At 39.3% G+C, this 20,485-nt stretch overlaps 1 protein-coding gene across 1 annotated transcript in view; it reads left to right on the top strand.

Moving 5' to 3' along the window:
• Positions 1 to 20,485, top strand: part of POLA1 (DNA polymerase alpha 1, catalytic subunit) — a 299,145-nt gene that overhangs the window by 179,951 nt on the left and 98,709 nt on the right. Inside the window, exon 35 of the mRNA XM_045779581.2 lies at positions 14,773 to 14,889. Coding sequence (XP_045635537.2) covers positions 14,773 to 14,889 — 117 coding nt within the window. The remainder of the gene's footprint in view (positions 1 to 14,772; positions 14,890 to 20,485) is intronic.

The raw sequence follows: 20,485 nt of genomic DNA, 5'->3' as shown, positions 1-20,485 counted from the left end.
CTATAGAGAACAAAGTAGTGGTTACCAGAGGAGAGAGGGTGGGGGTGATGGAGATTGAGGAAGGCAATTGTCATGATGAGCACCCGCCGATGTATGGAAGTGTTGAATCACTGTACGGTACGCCTAAAACGAATATAACACTGTATGTTAACTAACTGAAATTAAAATGAAATCTTAAAAAAGAAAATGAAACTATATAGAGGTGCATGGCTGGCTCAGTCAGTGGAGCATGTGGCTTTTGATCTCAGGGTTGTAATTCGAGCCCCACGTTGGGTGTAGAGATGACTTAAAAATAAAATCTTTCAAAAAAAAAAAAAAGAAAAATGGAAGTATGAAAGGGATAGATGTCTTTAATAATCTTGGATTTGGAAAGACTTCTTGATTTCAAGAAGGGAAAATATCAATAAATTTGACCACAAGTTAAATAATAAAAATTTCTGCAAGGTGAAAATTAAACATACACACATATGTAAAATACTATAAAGTCAAAAGAGAAATGATGAACTGGGGAAAATATTTGCAATCCATATGACAAAGGCGTAATTTCCTTTAGATATAAAGTGCTCTTGCAAATCAATGAGAAAAAGGTCAACAACCTAGTAGAAAAATAGGTAAAGGACAGGAACAGGTAGTTGGCTCATGGAAAAAGAAATGTAAATGACTTACACAGGTAAACATACTCAAGCTTACTCTTAAGTTCAGAAGCCTGAATGAATACCACTTTTCACCTATCAGAATGACAAAGATCCAAAAGTTAAATAGTTGTGCAGGTAAAGGTGTGAGGAAAGGAATAACTTACATACACTGTTGATGGGTGTGAAAACTGGTATGCCCTCTTCGGACCGCAATTGGGCGACATCTGTCAATATTTGAAATGAAATGCCGTTTGGCTTAGCAGTTCCGATTTGGGATCTCTCCTTATAGATGCACAGTTATTCGCAGGTGTTGTCAAAGATAATATACGAGGATATTCCTTGTAGCATTATTGATAATAGTGGGAGACTGAAAACAGCCTAATTGTTGATCAGAAGAGGATTCATTGAGTTGTTATAATCATACAGTAGAATTCTGTGCAGTCATTAAAAAGAATATCACAGGTCTATATGTACTTACAGGGTATCATTTCCTCCACTTTTAAGCAAAACAAGTTTAAGAAGGCTATATATGATAATTTTCTATTTTTTTAAAAAGATTTATTTTAGTGTGCGGTGGGGAGGGGGAGAGAGAGTCTCCTGCAGACTCCGCACTGAGCATGGAACCCAACTCAGGGCTCAGTCTCAACGACCTAGAGATCACGACCTGAGCCAAAGCCAAGAGTCAGACGCCTAACCAACTGCACCACCCAGGTACCCCTCTACTTTTTTAAAAAGAAGGGGAGAGGGGGCACTAGGCTGGCTCAGTAGAGCATGTAACTCTTGATCTCAGGGTCAAGAGTTCAAGCCCCACGTTGGGTGTAGAGATGACTTAATACAGATTACTTTAAAAATGAACCAAGAAAAGAAGAAAAAAATAGAAGGAGAGAGCGTTGTTCATAATATAACAAAAAATTTTACTTAACCCATTATATCCAAAATATTATTTTAATCTGTAATGTTAAAGATAATATATTTCATACTTTTTGGACTAAGTCTTTGAAGTTTGGCTTTATATGTTACACTTGCAGCACGTTTCACTTTGGACTAGCCACGTTTCAAGTACTCAGGAAGCACGCACAGCTGCCGGCTCCTGCATTAAACACAATAGGTATAGAGAGGAAAGGGTGCTGGGCTAGACGTTCAAAGACCCGGGTGGCCCCACAGCCAATTGCTGAGACAGTATTCAAGGAATTCGCTCTTTCCTGGGCTTTATTTTCCTCAGAATATGAAGGATTAGACTAGAGCTGTAAAGTCCCTTCCCAACTTTAACATGTAGGTTTCAAATACATTGTTTCATATTACTTCCCAAAGTCAAAAATGTGATTGTGTTTTCTTTCATAGACCTTTTTTCACCAGCACTCCTAAAATTCTGTGTTCGTAATCTAGGGACTGTATTGTTATTGCTAGAATAAGATTCTTTGTTTATTGGTTTCTTTAAAAGAAGAATGTTACTCAGCCGCATACATGATGTAAGTAAGCCAAGTAGGAATTGGTCAGTTCTTTTAATAGAATTAAATCAGGTTTGAGGCTTTGCTAATTCTAATGCTGTATAGAGAGCTTGGAGAGAGTAAAAGAGAGTCACATCAACACTATCTAAAGAAAGAGTAACTATTGAAGGAGAAAGTTGAGAGACAAGTTTTTAAGGTACAATTCTGTTTATAAAATTCATTTTTCAGAAGATAACAACCAGTAGTTGTCTTTGAACAAGAGAGAAGGAGAATAATACGGGCACGGGATCTCAACCACGACTACACAATTAGAATCACCTGGGGAGCTTTGTTAAATTCCTGATGGCTATTATGTACCTCACAATGGTGGTTTTCAAAGCATGGTCCCGGAGTATCAGTATCACCCGGAACTTAGAAATGCAAATTTTCGGGCCTTATCCTGAGACCTAGTGAGTTGGAAACCCTGTGGTGGTGCCCAGCAGTCTGTGTGGTAACACTCCCCTGGTGAATCCCATGTGCAGTCAGAGTTGAGAATTCTAGAGCAGGAAGGTTTATGGGGCAGAGGTAGCAGGTGGCTTTCATACTGAGTACCACTTTTCATCCTGTATCACATGGGGATGGAGTTGAAGATATAGTGTGGTTTGCCTGCTAGGTATTTGCCATTCCTGATTTGGGGCATTGGGGTAATTTATTGGCATTATAGGTGGTTGGATGGATTATAGGATGTTGCATTTCACAAGTAGAAGTCAAAAAGTGTCCTATCCAGTCAGCCAAAAAGGAAAAAAAAAAGAAGAAGAAGAAAAGAGGATAAAACAGAGGAAAAAAGAAAAGGAAAAAAACAAACGTTGGAACAGAAGCCACAAAAGGTTGGGCAGGAGGGAACAGTATACTGGGTAAAATGTTATAAGTGAAGAGATTCGGGCTAGATTACAAAATATTTCATTTATATGTAAGAGTTTCTTAAAGAAGTTTAAGCGTCATGGGGATTTTAGGCCCACTTTATGATCTGTCATCAGTTCTGTTTGATCAAAAAGTACTGAAGGCTTGTTCAACCCTTTATCATTTGGCATTAAGGGATACATTTCCACTTAACATTTAGACTTTTGATAGGATGCACTTAATACAGGTTCGGTAAATTCAGAATGAGCTAAACCAGAAAATAAATATATTTTCCAAGTGTAAAGAGGTTGTCACTGACTGAGAAGGAGTTAATGTGTCACAGTCTTTTGATTTCTACTCCTCGGGAGAAATCACAGCATCTGTAATTTCGGAGGCATATTCTAAAGGATGTTATATTGTGATTTCTCTAAGCTGAATCTTAGTGATCTGTCTGGGAGTTTGCAGCCCTGACAAAGTAAGAATGGACCCATTATAAGATCAGCTTCGTTTGATTTTTCAAAAGTTAGGGGAAATATGCAGATCATTTAGAGACTCCTTTTGCTCTGCCTTGTTGTGAGGCAGATGAAGGAAAGCAGGCTGGGCTGTGTTGCGAGGGTTAGGAGCTTATTTTTTGAGATCTCGGCATTACAACTTCTACAGGCCCTTTCTGTGTGTATTTTTCTTTTCTTCTCCCAAAATACTACATTTTACCTGGGGAAGCCAATTTTGATAATTTCCGAAAAGCTAGGCATTATAGCAGAATTTGTTCCTCTTAGGAAAAAACCGCTCCTTCACTATTGCAGTTAGAACCTGCCTTTCATACCTGAGTAAAAACAAGTCTGATACAACTTTTCTACTCATCACATTTATTCTAGGAAAGATGATAATACTATTTGTGAGACCATGTTTATCCACTAAAAATATGAGTTCGATTTTTGTTTTAATTTCAGAGTGCTCGGTTTATATTTTTAGCTTGTTTTGTGAACTGGGCTCTGCGTATAAAGTGGTTTCCAGCACACTGGTGATACTGTTGAACATCTTCCTCAGATAGCAAACATGCATTTCCACAGCTTGTTGGACAGAACCACAGTTAATAATTTATTTACAGGAAAAATGTACGGTTTTTTAAATTATTAGTTTCTCTTCTTATGTTCTGGCATTTACATTAGGAAACTTCATCTCGGCATGTAGACTTATCTTGTATTGCCAAAAGGAAAGAAGTGGCTTTTCTGCAAAGCTAAATAGTTTTGACTTTATTGTCTGCTATGAAACAGCTGCTGACACCAGAAAAATGCCGTCTCATCATTGGACCTGGGGTGTCCGAAAGAAGCATGAAAAAAAAAATGACTGTAGCTCCCTGTCTGCCCTAGCCCTCTCCTCTTTTCTCTCCGTTTCCATTGCCGTGAAGAGCAGGAGAACAATATTCTGCAATTAAGGATTCCATTAAGTTGAAGAAAAGAGCAAATGGGGGATGTTTGTTCTCCAAGCTGAAAAAATTTGTCTGGGGTGAGGGGGATAGTGCTAGTGGTATAGAGAGAGGTGGGTGGAGAGACGAAGTCAGGGCTGTTTGTTGAATATACTGTTAAGGACTGTTACCATCCTAATTAATCAAGTTAGAAATTACAGCTGTAGTCGGTTTCCCCCCAATTCTTGTTATCAATTTTCTTCTCTTTTGAGACAAAGCAAATATAAATTTTGTGTTCATTTGTCATTCGTTCTTTGACTTCAGCATCTCTGAAAATAACAATGTAGCACAAAAGCCCAGTATTTACCTAGTTGTAATGTGGGTTGCCATGGTGTTTTGCAAATTATTGCAATTATGTTCACCATGCGAGTCGCCCTTGGTAACTGGCGAAAAAACTGATAATCCTGTTTTGAACAAAAGGTCAAATTGCTGAATAGAAAGTCTTGATTAACTAAAAGATGTACAAAGTGGAATTATTTCCTACCATTCAGAAATAGTTCTTGATCGGGTTTGGGGGAGGGGGTGAGTAAGTACATCTGATTACTGAAGTACAAAGCATTGAAAGGATGTTGTCTTGAGCCTTTCATGTAGTCTTAATGGTGGCTTTTTTGTCAAATTTACCCATTTGCGGCATTGAAAGAGGCAGCTGCATTTAAGCTGGAGAGACGGTGCTTTTTCAAGAGTTCAGTGCAAGGAAAGTTCTCAGCAGTATCTGCAGTTTACTAGTAGCCCCTGGTCTATTAAAACTGATGTGCCGCATTTGAGCCCATTGCTCTCAGTACTTGTGAGCCCCTCTGGCTGATGATCTAATAAAGTGCTCTTACTGGACAATCTCTGATCAGCTACTTAGAAAGGAGCTTGGGGGAGGGTCAGGAGGGACACCCTTACAGGCAGTCAGACTTGGTGTAGGCCAGAAGAGTCTCGAGCGAGTGGCCAAACCGACAGGTTTGTCCTGATGATAATCGGTGCTAAGCTGTGATCACAATTTTTCTTCTGAAAGGAAATTTTAATTTTATTCAAAGTTGAATAAGAAAAGATTAGAAATGTCTTTTTGAAATTCAAAAATCCATCTTTGTGAATTTGTTTCTTAAATTACAGGCATCCATAAAATACATGATCCTACGTTTATGTAAAACCCAAAGTTTCCCAGGTTACCGCCAAAGGTCAAATGGATTTTATCTCTTCCGTATCTGGCAGAGCATCTGGGGGGAGTTAATTTCGAAGGCAGGGGGTCTCTTCTTTTCTTAATGGCCACCTGAAAAATCAATTCTCAAAACTTTTGAGAGTGTGTGAAAGTGGCATGAAAGCAAAGCAAACCTTAACAAGTTTGTGGGTTTACATTCTACATCACCTAGCAACCCCCTGGCTCGGCCAGATCTCTTGTCTACCCTTAGTTCTGTTTACAGACTATTCAAACGGCCCTTCGAAACCATGAAAGATATTCAGTTTCATTAGTACCATTCTCAAGGAGAAAATAATTAAAGTTAAATGAACAAACATTGCCTGGTGATGGTTTGAACTCCATTCTGATTTTAAGATGTCTTTTGAGGCACCTGCATGATAGTTCAGTTTTAACATTTGTTGTTCAGTACCCAAAGCCATATCACAGTAAACTATACCAATAAATTACTAGCCCGCTAACAAACAGTAAAAATTACTTTTAGCTAGACTTCAGCAGAGAAAGAAAACTCTGCTAATAATAAGGTTCTAGGCATGCCCATCTGATTGAATTTTTTTAATTTGATTCCCACCCTGGACATCTGAGTTGATCCGTACGTACGTTGAATAAAAGGCAGGGGAGGGGACGTGGGGAACAAAGCACCTCTGTTTAAAACGGATTTATTACCTACCTTCAGAGATCCAACATCATAAAGAAAAGTATTCAGTTCATATTCCATAGAAGGCTATGTGCATTTTAGTTAGTGGCTTAATTTAATAAATGATTCTACTGCTACTAATACATGCCCTGCCACTTTCTACTTGGGAACTGCTATGTGCTTAAGTTGACCTATTTTTAAAATTTCTGAATTAGTAAAAAAAAAAATTTTTAAAGAAAAAATTTTCTTTTTTTAAAGAAAAACGTGTGCCTTTTTTTTCCCTCATAAGTGCATTTGCTAAAAATTCATCTTGGTAACAACCAAGCACCTGTGATATAGTTCAAAATATTTTTCACATGTATTAGTGATTTGATTGTATTGACTCTTGGCAAAACTGTCTCTTCCTTCATTAGTAACAGCTTTCTAATTATAAAAACAACATGCTTGTTGTAGAAAATTCAGAAACTACAGAAACAGGAAACCACCTACAGATAACCAGTGATGACATTTTAGGGTAGTTCCTTCCAGTCTTTTTTTTTTTTTTTTCTGTGTACATATTGATGAAACTAAGGCTTGAGTTTACTTTTGAGGTTTTATTTGTTAGTATGTGTTCATAGCAAAGGTGATGTTTTTTCATCATTGAAGATTTGAGAGGCAGTAGTGGTCGCACAAGGAGTGAACAGTTTTTCTTAGAGGATTCGTTGGTAAAATATTCATATAAGCAACAGAGTAGCCATTTGACCATCTCGTTCTATGTGATTCTTTCTTCCTTTTCCCTGTTGAAATGTCTATATGCCTTAACTGACACATCCATTTATAACCATTCATATTGGAAAGTCACATTTGGAATAGTACATCCCCAAGTCACTTGTAGCTTCACATAGGGGAAAAAAAAGTCTTTTATGAAAAGATTTGTAATACAATAGAGATTAATGGAATGTGGAGAGGAAAATGCTTTCAGTTTCTCACATAAAGTAAAAGCAGGGCAGCTCGGAGATCTTGTATTCTTACTATTTGTATTTTGTTAGATCTTTAACATCCACGGTACATGGCTGGGTTGCATGAGCTCTTTGTGCTATGTTGACAGTTGACAGACAAAGCAAAATTATTCCTGAAGCAAGGTACTGTGTACTTAGTTGTGACCTATTATAGCCTACGAATGTAGCTGGCTTTTGAGTTGGATGAATAGGAAGAGTATTTTCTAGAATAGGCTTGAATATACTAAGAGAGATTTTAGCTGCCCATACAGAAAGATACATGTCCTCCATTGAACTTTTCCCCCCAAAACGTAATTTTCCTTATAAAGTGATTTTTAAGTATATTTTCCCCTGTTGCTTGCATGGCGACAATTTTAACTGTTCTAGTATTGTCCTACAGTGGTAAAATAAAATTGCTGGTAATTGTTGGCTTTCTCTGCTCACAGTATAGCAGGAGGAGATGGCTTGCATGGGGCTCTTTAATGTACCTCAGGGACATCTTCTGATGCTCAACCTCTGATTGCAAATTAAAATAACAAGGCTGTGGTATTGGATTTGATGTGAGGCCAAGCAGAACAACTTGCTAATTTATCATGTAATATACAATTGCTGAGGTTGGAATTTGTCCACTTGTGGTGCTATTCTGTGTGTTTAAATGAGGACCACTGTTTGCATCTAACCTATCATAACAGTTTGGGAGTGCTCCATTATCCTTTCAGCAAACTGATGGCAGAGTCTGGTCCTCACACAAATGGTAAGATCAATAAGTTTCAAATAACTTGGATGAAATGACATGTGACTGTTCATTTAAAGAGATCTCTGACTTTAAAAATCAATTTTGGTAATATTTAAAATTCTTAACATTGACTGATGAGGCACTTTCCACTTCTCTTTTGTTTGATAATTTTGTTAAAGATATTTTTGTGTTAACTTCTGTGAATAGTTTATATATGTATATTTCCTGATTTGCTCTTTCATCTCCTACCCTGGCACCTCTCTGAGACTTGATAATCACTCTTTGACAGGCCAGCATGCTGCAGTGTAGAAGATTTAACTTTAAAAGCAAAATTATGTTCCTGTTAAAACTTCCCCTGGAGATCTTAGGAAAATTTTCTCCCAGTTTTGGGTGCAAATGTGGGTCAGAAAGCAATTTGTTTTTTGATATTTCTGGAAATCCCAAATCACAACATGTCATTCTTCAAAAGCAGCTGTGGGCCCATACTGTGCACTGTCTGTAAGACCCATTTTACACTGGGGAAAATTCTATGACAGAAAAATGTGACTTCAAGGGAACCCCAGAACATTTATAAATGGTTTTGGGTGAAAAGAGTGTATGGTGTGCTCAGAGTGCATATCGTTTGGGGAGAGGAGTAGTTAATGGCCCTTATAGGAAAATAGTAATAATGTGTTGAACTCTGTAAGAGCACATATGGTGGCAGACCTCACCCTGCGCTGCTGTCACTGCACTCCTGGAGAGCCATTACAGTTGAAACTGAATCATACGTCAGTGCATTACTGTGGTATGTTGTGTCTTTGAAATCTCCGAGTCCTAAAATAAAGCACAGACCCCTTCCTCTTCCCTCGCCATCCATTCTGCCATCTGTAACTTCATATCTAGTACAGTTTTGTCAGGAGAAACATGGAAAGTTCACTTACGTTGACTACATAGTTCTATTATTTTGCATTCAAATTGCAAAGCACCTCCACCTAATCTTACCAGTTAACTATCATCATAGCTCTCCATTTTGGGTAACACCAGGTGGAAACTGACCAGGTTCTTTCCTGGTTGGAATAGTGTGTCTTTAACAATGTCTTGTCACCTATAGCCGCGCACCGACGTTCCCCAGTAGTAGAGGCGTGTGTAGGGTAGTACTATCTTATATTTAATGAGCAGTGTTGTGGGCTCCGAGCAACCTTAATAGAGTAAATATTATTACCTCTTGTTTCATAGATGAGGAAACCGAGGCTCAGAGGAAAGGTTCAGTGACTTACGTGAAATTACCCCTTAATAAGTGGGTGGAGAGAAGCCACATTCACGTGCAGTTTTTCATAACCTCATTTCTGTATTCTTCATGGAGTGTGAACCTTTGTGCTAGAGCCTGGAGAGGACACTACCAGATCCAAAGCGGGTCGTCCCCCAGGCCTGACCTTCCAGTCAGGGAGGTGAAACAAGGTTGTTCAAGGACGGTGCACAGCATTGTATGCTCAGTGGCAGCGGGATCGAGGGAGATGTCCCTGGAGGGTGGGGAGATTTCACAGGAGAGGAGTGGAAATTATGCTCAAGGGATGGCCATTTTAGGTGAAAATTCTACAGCATGAGCCAAGACAAGGAGTTGTCAATAGGCAAAATGTGTTGAGGACAGTGAGAAAACCAATCCAATGGGGCGAAGAGTTTATGTAAGAGGAAGGGGGGATGGGATGAGGCTGGAAAGATTTGAAAGCCAGACCAGAGTATGCATTCTCTAAGGAAGATTTACCACTGAGGGGATGGGAGTGAAGGGCCCTTGGGGAGCTACACTTGGCAAGTCTTTACGCTGGATGTGGGAGAGAATGGAGTTGGGGAAACCAGGTAGGAGGCTGTTAAAGGAGATCAACTTTGAGGTCTGGGCTTTGGTGAAGTCGACGACAATGAGACTGCAAGACCAATGGTCAAATTGGGTGACTGATTGGAAGTGGGAGGAGAAGGCCCCACCATATATTTGATTCAATAGTATGAGAACTGTGCATTTTTCTTTCTCCTGGGAATTTTAGATCCTTATTATTTTCTATAAACTGGCTCCTGTGTATTATTTTATTGCCTCTGTTCATTCATTTGTTCAAAAGATCTTTTTGAGTGCCTCCTCTGTGCCACATTTCCAGGTCTGGATGATTTCTGTGTGTGCATCCTTCTAAAAATACAAAAGTACACAAATGGGTAAGTTTGTGTTTAAGGTGCACCTACCAGGAATGCCTCAGTTACAAGTGGAAATAGATCCCTTTTCAGCATGTGCAGACAGAAACCATTTTACTTGAGATCTCAGAAATATAATTTAACAATCAGAACCAGTCAGCATTTGACACAATTTCGTACACAGTGATTTCAAGGAATTAGTGATGCTGAAACTAAAGTAACAGGTGATGGATCTTTGCATGTTTTGGTAAAGGTTTGTTTTGCTATTGGCCAGGCTGGCTTCACCTCTTTTGAACCCTCTACTTGCAAATGTAGTTGAGGTACGAATCTGAAAATGTAATGACTTTATTCCTGTTCGTTGTGACAGTTTGGCATTTACATGTGGCATTGCATAATAAAATGACATATTTGGGTGGCACGTATCCTTAGAGTGGTTCTCGGGGTTTTCATAAAACCCAACCCTTTTTATAGGTTGGACTTCCAAAAAGCTACACTTTGTTAATTTTTTTTGCCATTGACTTGGCAATGTAACTTTGGGCTGTACATTATTTCCCAACACGGGAAATGAAAATAAGTTTAGTTTTATCTTTGTGAGTGGGTTTATTCAGTGCTAGTATTTGTAACTAAGATTGGCCCCATCATGGAATATTTTCAAAGACTTGGCATATTTAGTTTTAACAATACACATGAAGTTTCTTGAAAGGTAGATTTGGCTTAGTCCATTAATATTTGCTGGGGGAACAAAGGGTTAACCGAAGTGTACTTGGCAAAATCAAATGGAAGCAAAGCATATATTGAATATGATTAGGGTCTGTTTCCCCCACAGAAGAGTTTTGTTTAAAATACACCATGACCAAAAGCTTAATTATCAAAATAAAACAAGAAGAATCAAGAGTTACAGGCTTCTGATATTGTCTTTCAGCCCCAGTTCCCTTCACACATTATCAGCATGTGTAATTTCCATGCATAATAGCACTAGTTATTGTTGTCATTTGTAAAGGGAGATTAACAGATAGTAAGTACAAACAAACCCAAATAAGTACTGAATAGAGAGGTGACAAAGAAAAAAAGACCTCTTTAACGTTAATTATAACTGGTAGGAAGTCTAGACAAATTATATTATCTGTTTTCTATATGATTTGAAAGGACATTTAGTTAGTAACTCTGTCAGAGTTAGGTGTTTGCTTTAGAAACAGGTGAGGTGACAATTTAGCATCTCCTTTGTTGGCAGCTCACTAGTGAGTCATGAAGTTGTAGTAAATTGATGGAATCAAGTTTCCAAAACACCTGAAGAGAAGTTGAGCTTTTCGAAGGGTGTATTTTAAAAATTAAAGAATTTTAACTTCCAGGTTGTATCCCAGTAATTAAAAATTTATTGTTTTAAAACATGGAAGTTGTTGCCTGTCTGCTTGCTTTTTTAAAACTTTAGAATTGAATGAATTAGGGACGCCTGGGTGGCTCAGTCGGTTAAGTGTCTGCCTTCAGCTCGGGTCATGATCCTAGGGTCCTGGGATCGAGTCCCGCATGGGGCTTCTTGCTCTGCGGGGAACCAGCTCCTCCCCCTGCCTGCCGCTCCCCCTGCTTGTGCTCTTTCTCTCTCTCTCTCTCTCACTCTGTCTCCCTCCCTTTCTCTCGTTCTGTCAAATAAATAAAATCTATTTTAAAAAATTGAATGAATTAGAACTGGGGTTGGCATCTTCCACTTAATACCTCTTCCAAAGTGTGTAAAGCCTCAGATAGCAACTTTAAGGTAGCAAAGCCAAATGAATGATCAAAGAGTAGTCCAGTCCTGCGTATCTCATACCTGGTTTGCTTGAATTCTGCTTCCTTTATCAATATGCCTAAATGAGTACTTCTGGAAACAGCTGGTCTCGCTGTTAGTATTTATAGGCTGCACTGGAAATTTAATACCTGCTGTGGTCAGCACCACTATCTCCCTCTGTATCCCCCATGCCTAGGACAGGCTAAACCAAAGTGTCTGGTTTCTTTAATTCTGAGGGGCCATCGATTGTGAGCTGCACTCTTGACTTAACAGTGTTTTTGAAGGAAACAAATACATTACTACATGTACATATCAATTGTAAATACATCTGAGTTTCTGAAATATCAAAATGTGAATTAGAATCGTGTCCTCAAGTCAGGAAAATATAGTTATAGGTGCTACGAATTGGAACAGAGAGTTGCCTGTGACTCAGAACCACTGATTCCTTGTTCTGGTTTGTGTTCTGCTGGGGTAGTAGTTGTTTGTCTTGGGTAGGAGCCACACGACTCCAACCCTTTTCTGTCTCGTTCGGTATTTATAGTTGGTACCATACAACTTAGTTCTTAAAGCCAAACCGTACTGAAGTGCTTTTAGTCTTTGTGTGTGTTAACCTTTCTTATTTAGGTTGTCATTTCCTAAAGCTCTGTACCTGGGGCCTCTTTGGGTACTCCACACAATATTTAATGTAATTCTGGGCATATATGAAAGGTTTCATAAGGAGTCCTTGAGATCCTCTATGTGAAAAGTTTAAATTTTAAAATAGTTCAATGTATTGATTGAAGATAGAAATGAAGTTCACTGTGAATGTATTGATGAGGTGGATTTTATAATCTTTAAAGGTTGTATATTTTCTTTTAGTCAAAAAGTTCTACAGTCTTCTTTCTCTGGCTGTGAAAGCCATACATGGAGCTGAAGGAACTGATTTTTGGTGCTCTCTCTTGAGTCTGGTTGTAGTTTCTTCCAAGAAGAGGCTGTTCTGAGGTCACACAGCACAGCAATGAGTGGGGACATCCCGCAGATTTGTGTACATACTGCTGTTAGCTAGGGGGAAAAGACCAACGAGTTGCTCCATCGAGAAACAGTGAACAGGGTTAAACATGTCATTGATTCTTTTCTTAATCACATTGCACATAGCTCTCTCTGGCTTTCATTCTTTTGCATGTATCGTTCTCTCTGCCTAAGTGGTCTTTCCTGCTTTCTGCACCTACCAAACTTCTACTCACTCTTCAAGACCAGTTCAGAAGTTGTGCTTCTCCGTATACTCCCAGGACACAAAGACAGTCAAGTCCCTATATGCAGCTGCCTGTTTTGGAACACCATGCAGTAGGGAATGCACCTTGTACCCCAGCACTTCAGCTTACTTTGCTTAGCCTTATTGTGCCTAATACATGCAGCACTAAACCCACAGACCCTGGTGCCTGCATAAGAATGCTTGAGCTTTGGGGCACCTGGGTGGCTCAGTCGGTTAGGCATCCGACTCTTGGTTTCAGCTCAGGTCATGATCTCAGAGTCGTGAGATTGAGCCCTGCGTCAGGCTTCATGCTCAGCGGAGAGTCTGCTTGGTATTCTCTCTCTCCCTCTGCCCCCCCTCACACATGCTCATGTGCATGTGCTCTCTAAATAAATAAATACATAAATAAACACATAAATAAATCGATCTTAAAAAAAAGAACACCTGAGTTTTGCTCCACCCCATTTTGTGCAGTTTTGAACAGATCTGTTTTATAGCAAACATGATACTGATTTAAGCTAATAGGCATATTGTTATCACATCTCTATGAGAAAATTCAAACAAGAGCAACAGGAGAGGGTAACTGAAGAAGGAAAGTGAGAAGAGAGTCTAAAGGCCAGAGAAGTGGGCAATGACTATTTCAGAAGTGGGAAAAGAGTGGTCAGTTGAAATTATCCTTGAAAATATTGCAGCCAGTTTTATACCTCCAGATTATGTGTGTAGAAGAATCTGTCTTAATTTTAATTAATTGCTTACTTTAAGTGTTTCTTATATTCCAAGTATGGCTCTAAGCATGCTAAATGTATTGCATCATTACAACCTGTAAAGTAAATACTGTTTTGGGGCCTCTTTAACAGAAAAGGAAGTTGAGCACAGCAATTAAGTCGCTAACTAGTAGTCATTCAGCCATTGGGAAAGTCATCCATTTCTACGTGGTGCACTCTTTTTTAAGATTTCTGTATTTATTTTAGAGAGCACGCACAAGCAGGGGGGAGGGGCAGAGGGAGAGGAAGAAGCAGACTCTCTGCTGAGCAGGGAGCCCGATGTGGGGCTCAATCCCAGGACCCCGGGATCATGACCTGAGCCGAAGGCAGATGCTTAACCAACTGAGCCACCCAGGCGCCCTACATGGTATACTCTTGACTTTGATAATGGACGTTATTAATGACTGAAAACCCATCTGTCTGTAATCATATAAGCTTTTATTGGGAGCTTTTGCTGTATGCGTGCCAGGGAGTATATATTAAGAAGGGAAGAATATCTCATGTGATCTTTTTTTTTTTTTTAACTTGATGAGTTTCCTAACTGTTAAGGTTGGGGCACAGATCAAAGTGATATGTCAGGGAAGAATGATAAGGAGCTATTTCAGAATCTCTAAGGAAAGTTTGAACGAAACGAGTCCATCTTGATAATGAAAGGGTTTTGGTTTTGTTTTTTTTAAAGATTTATTTGTTTATTTATTTGAGAGAGAGGAACAGATTCCCTGCTGAATGCGGAGCCTGACGAAGGGCTCGATCTCACCACCTTGTGATCGTGACCTGAGCCAAAACCCAACATTCGAATGCCTAACCGACTGAGCTACCCAGGTGCCCCTGAAAGGGGTTTTTATTTGTATTTGTTTGATGGTGGTAATAAGACTGAAGTGTTTGTTCTCTTTCTTCTTTCAAGGGCTGGTTGATTTGTGAGGAGCCAACGTGTCGAAATCGAACTCGGCGCCTTCCCCTTCAGTTCTCCCGAAATGGGCCTCTTTGCCAAGTCTGCGTGAAAGCTACACTTCGGCCAGAGGTAACAGTCACATGATGCTAGAGAACCGTGTAGAAGGGGGTGGGGACTGTATTTTCCCATCCCTTAGCTCTGAGAGGTAGGTATTTGGTATTTGCCCTCTGGAAACACCCTACTACCACACGTGTATTTTTAAAAACTCAGACTTCAAAAAGATAAATGCTTTATTTTTTCACATCATGAACTTATATCTAAAAGGGAAACTGACTCGTTCTTATAGGAATTACTCTGATTTCTTCGGTTGCCTCTTCATAATTACACAGAAGAAACTGCTTTTGTAGAAACTTGTCTCTGGACTAGGTCAGAACCCCTTTTGTAGGGGACACAAAACCTCCCAAACCTGTGCCCTAGAGGGTTTATTGTATTTGTATGGGATTCCATTGTTTCTAAGGGATAGCATGTCCAGCTTTTTCTCTACCTTAGCACATACACCTGAGGGAGGAGGCCAACTGTCATTAGTGACTTCCAACTTGGGAGCACATAGTCTGGAAACACCTTCTAGGTCATTAAAATGCTTTCCTTCTGATGTACCCTTGGAGCATCATCAACCCAAGCAGCATTCCCCGAACTGTGGGGAGAGAAATGTTTGAAGGTCTTCCTTGCAAAGAGCGTTTTGTGATTAGGTACATCCAGCAAACTCTGGGCTAGCCAGAGTTAAACAAGCTTATTGCAGATTGTCTGAGAACCTGTAAAATGATAATATGCAATCAACCTCACCAAACAGACTGTAATGTGCCTTGCTTTCCAAATTTGTCTGGCCCGAGGATTTATAAGGATTTTGCTGAGAAGGAAGTAGGAATAAGGAACCTGTTATTTACTTTTTTTTTTAATGCAGAGGCAGGGTTCTATAATCAAGTCTTGACTTCAAGTCTTTTCACTGAAAAGGGTTGGTACACAGTCTAGTTTTAGGAGAATATTTTAAAGTTCTAATGGCTTCTTATTTTAAGATAATAGATCATTTCACAAAATTTAGTGAGGAGTCAGGAACTACAAATGGCTACTACCATTCTATATTCCCTTGTTCCTTTGCATAGCCATATGTATTTTTTAGAAAGATGCTGTTTATTTATTTGAGAGAGAGAGCGAGAGAGAACACAAGCAGGGGGGAGCGATAGAAGAAGAGAGAGAAGCCAGCTCCCAGCTGAGCAGGGAGCCATATGCAGGACTTGATCCCAGGATCCCTGGATCATGACCTGAGCCAAAGGCAGACACTTAACCGACTGAGCCAGCCAGGTGCCCCACCATATGTATTTTTTACGTGGTTTCAGTCATGATGAAAATATGCTTCTGTATCATGTTTATCTTTTGTCAAGTGTCTGTGTTGCTACATCATTTTCAGTACCAAAACCAAATTTAACCGTTTTCTCTTGTTGGACATTTTAGGCTACTTTTACGATCTCTTTATTAAATTGTAATGAATAATCTCTTGCTTACATTACTTTTTGTTGTTATTTGAAATATTTCTCGAGTATAAATTCTTATCGACAGTACATATCAAAATTCCTAAATACAATATGGTCATGATTCATACTGCCACATTGCTTTCTTAATGGGTGTTCCCAACTTAAACTGTAGCCATTACTTGATGCATTTACCGGTTTTACCACTGTCTTTGCAGCATTTGGACATTATCATTATTTTTAACTAATTTAGTAAGTATAAAATGTTTGTTGCCTTATTTTGTATATATTTGGTAATTAGTTAAGTAAAATGAGTTTTTTTAACAAAAATATGGAACACATAGAATTATGTGTTGTACTAAGTTGGTCTCATCCCAACACTTGGATTAGCAAGTGTAGAGAACAAAAGTATATATATTTAGTGTGACTCATCACTCCACTTATAGACTCTAGGGGAATCACCTGGCTTCGTGAACCAATGCTGCCTTTGAGACTCCTTAAACATCTAGCTCATCAAGTCAAGTTCAGTGAAAATGAATCACTTCTTAGAAAGTCAGTGAGTTTTATGATGATTCCATTGTTGGTGAGAGAAAGTAAAGGGAGAGTGGATAGCTAGTAGATTGGTAGCCCTCCAATAAGTGTTGATGATGTTTTTGGTAGTGGTTTAATACTGCAGGTCGTCATTTATCATTTAGTATCTTATTTTTTTAATGAGTGAGCCAACACAGGCGTTTCGAAGTACTTTTTTCCCCTTCATATCCTTGTCCTCAAAATGGTGACATTTAGGCAGGCATTTACCAAGGTCTTGACAGGGAGGAGCTTTCATCGTTAGGGTCATATTGCTTGGGTCATACTGCTGCTCAGAACATGACCCTTTGGGATAACTGGAGGTTTCAGAGCATCCTGGTTGGTGATATTGCCTGTAGCTGTTCCTCACAGGGACCTTAACAGTGGGTCTGAGCCCACTCTTCTGCAGTCCATTTGGAGTTGCTGGTGATGAATTGGGCGTTGCTTGATTCTGTGTATGAGGTTCCTGGGCTTTCCTAGTAAGAGGAAGAAGCTGCATCTTTCCAGAGACCATTCCAGAGAAGCTCCAGAATCAGTGGTAGAATGGCCAGGATCATTATAATTACCATAAGGTTTTCTCAAGTGTCTGTTTTTTAGGATTATGCTTACTTGACCCTTAAGTTCTAGGGTGCTGTGCCTCAATCATACATTACTTTCATTTAATAATTGTTTATTGAACACCTACTACATCCTAGGTACTGTGGGGCCAGGGGCACACCATTGAACAGGACATTTCCTTATGTATAAAGGTAGTTTCACATTATGTAGATTATATAAAATTGATATGTGTGGGCAAAAATAGGCATTTGCAAATATCTGTTTGAAGAAAAGCACTAGGGTTTCCCAGTGCTTGCCTAGTGGAGCCTTTAAATACATTGTGCAAGTTTGATGGTAAAGCACTTGCCTCTTACCACACCAGTCTCATCCCTACATAATAAATCTCCTCTCATTTACTCCTGGGTTGCATTGGCTTGAGTACTTTCCAGGATTGACTTGGGGTATGAAAGCTGGATCTTCTTCTGACTCATGTTGCCAGAGTCATAAGAAAGCTGGGGCAGTTTTGTTCCCAGGGTTTTAGATGTGTCTCTCTTCTCAGATACCGTTAGAAAAATCAGTAAAGTTTTTTTATGTTCACGAGAATTTAACTCTATTCAAATTGCTGATTATTAAAAATACATTCTCTGAATGTTCTCTGTTACATAGGAAGTGCACATAAATGCAGGAATTCAAGCTTCAATATACGCATGAATTCCTAAATAAATAGAACCCTTTTTCGCATTGGAAGTAGAGACAGGACTTTCCCAAGTTAGAGAATAAATATTTTAATATCCCTTTATTTCAAGGACATGGTTTTGGCTTCTTACGGTGGCCAAAATCTGTCTGGCTATTTGGGATTCTGTATTATGTAATTCACAAAAACTAAAGGGTTAGTTTGTTTTGTTTAGTTTGCACTATAGAACTAAGATTTCAAACTAAATTAAATTTTTTCTCACTAACATTTCTGTTCTTGATTCAGAGGTGAGAAAGCATCTACATGTGACTCCCTGGGCTGTGGCAGAAATCACTGAGGAAGTTTCACAGCCCCTGGGATAGAGCACTGTGGTGGATCTCTTCACTCAGTTGTTTATTCAGCTAAATTTCTTGAAGGCCACTTATAAGGAAGGCAGTAGAATGGCTTCTAGTTCTACTTTGGGATACCCTTAGTGTTTCTCACATTATCCTCAGTTGTAAAATTATGAAAATCCTTTATAATGGAATGTGTGTACCATACATGGCTTTGGCCTTCAAAGGAGAAGAAAGGGTAATATTGAACTTGTGGTCATTGTGTATTACAATTTCAAAATGGCTGCAGCTGAACGAAGTGTTGATTTGATAAGTAGATTAGGGACAGTGAGAATATTGCCAGGTTACCTGAGACAGCATCTTATTTCTGCATAAGATGAAAGCATGAAAATAGTCATGGTCTCTTAAGGCAGTAATTATGAGTTGTGCAGGAAGAGAACCTTAGAACTGTGATAGAAAGTCTTAAACATCTGTATCTAGTCACTGGTTACCACCCAGGAGACAATGGATTTTTACCACGAAGGGTCTTTTGGACTTGTTGATGTGGAGTTTGTTAAAATTCTACATACAGCTTCTCTTAACCATGAGGCAGACACTAGCTTTCTTTCTCAATAGTATTATTTTTTTCATTTTTTTTAATCAAGGTGAAATTCATATAACAAAATCAAATCAACCATTTTAAAGTGAATAATGCAGTGGCACTTAGTACTTTCACAAATGTTCTTAGACCACCACTCTGTCTAGTTGCAGAATGTTTTCATCACCCCAGAAGAAAACCCTGTACCCTTTAAGCGGTTGTACCCCATTCCTCCCCTTCTCCCCGTCCCTGGGAACCACTGATCTGCTTTACGTCTCTATGGATTTACCTATTCTGGATATTTCACATACATGGAATCGTATAATAGGTGACCTTTTTTGTCTGGCTTCTTTGACCTAGCATATTTCTGAGGTTCATCCATGTTATAACCTGTGTCAGTACTTCATTCTTTTTTATGACCAAGTAATAGTCTATTGAATAGATACACCACAATCTGTTTATTCATTTATCCATCCATGGACATTTGGGTTGCTTCTTTCAATATACTTTAAAGTTAATTTTATTTTCACTAGGTGGACAGATCTTACATTTGGCCTAAATATGTGTTGTGTAGCTCACTTGTTGGTCCTAGTTCAGCTGAATGGTACTACACAACGCTAGGCTGATCCCTTCTTCTGTTCCTGCGTTCAGTAAGCACTTGCTCAGCACCAGCTCTGCCTGCTTTGAGAACTTTTTAGATACTTGAAGGTAGCTATCTTCCTGAGCCTTCTCCTCCTTGGCCCAATTTTCCTAGGTCTTCAACCATTTCTCCAGTGCTCTGCTTTCAGAATATTCATCCTAGTCTAGGGTTTGTGTCCCAGTAAAGTGAGGAGCCCAAAACAGCATGCAGCCCTTCAAGTGCTCTTGTTAGTGCTAGTCTGGAGCAGAATAAACCTGCTGCTGCTGACTTTTCTAGGTAGTAAATTTCTATGAAGTCTATTTAGGGTTGCATTAACTTTCCTAGCATCCATATTCACAGTGTTGACTCATTTTGAGCATTCCATCTACTAAGATATGTAATGTTTTTGCACATGCAACTGCTAAGCCATGCCTTACCAGGTTTTCTGAAATCCATGTGGTTTTTTTAGATCTATCTATAAGACTCCATTAGTAGTGTGTTAGTTTCCTAAGTCCGCTGTAACAAAGTACCACAAGCTAGGTGGCCTAAAATGGGAGAAATGTATTGTTTGACAGTTCCGGAAGCTAAGTAGAAGTCAGAAATCCAGGGGACAGCAGGGCTTTCTCCTCCTGAAAACTGTAGGGAAGAATCATCCCTTGCCTCCTCTAGCTTCTAGTAGTCTTTGGCATTCGTTGGCCTATAGGCGCATCACTGCAGTCTCTGCGTACATAGTCACGTGGCCATCTTGTCCCTCTGTAGCTCTGTCTCTCTTCTCCTTCCGATAACAACATCAGTCATATTGGATTGGGGCCTACACTAATCCAGTATGACCTCACCTTCATTTGACTTTCTCTGCCAAGACCCTATTTCCAA

Source organism: Ursus americanus, chromosome X (genome assembly GCF_024610735.1).
Source record: "Ursus americanus isolate L20-20 chromosome X, mUrsAme1.1.p, whole genome shotgun sequence".
NCBI classification, from domain to species: Eukaryota; Metazoa; Chordata; class Mammalia; order Carnivora; family Ursidae; genus Ursus; species Ursus americanus.
Note: the sequence above shows the minus strand (reverse complement) of the source record. Positions and strands in the feature narration are given on the sequence as shown.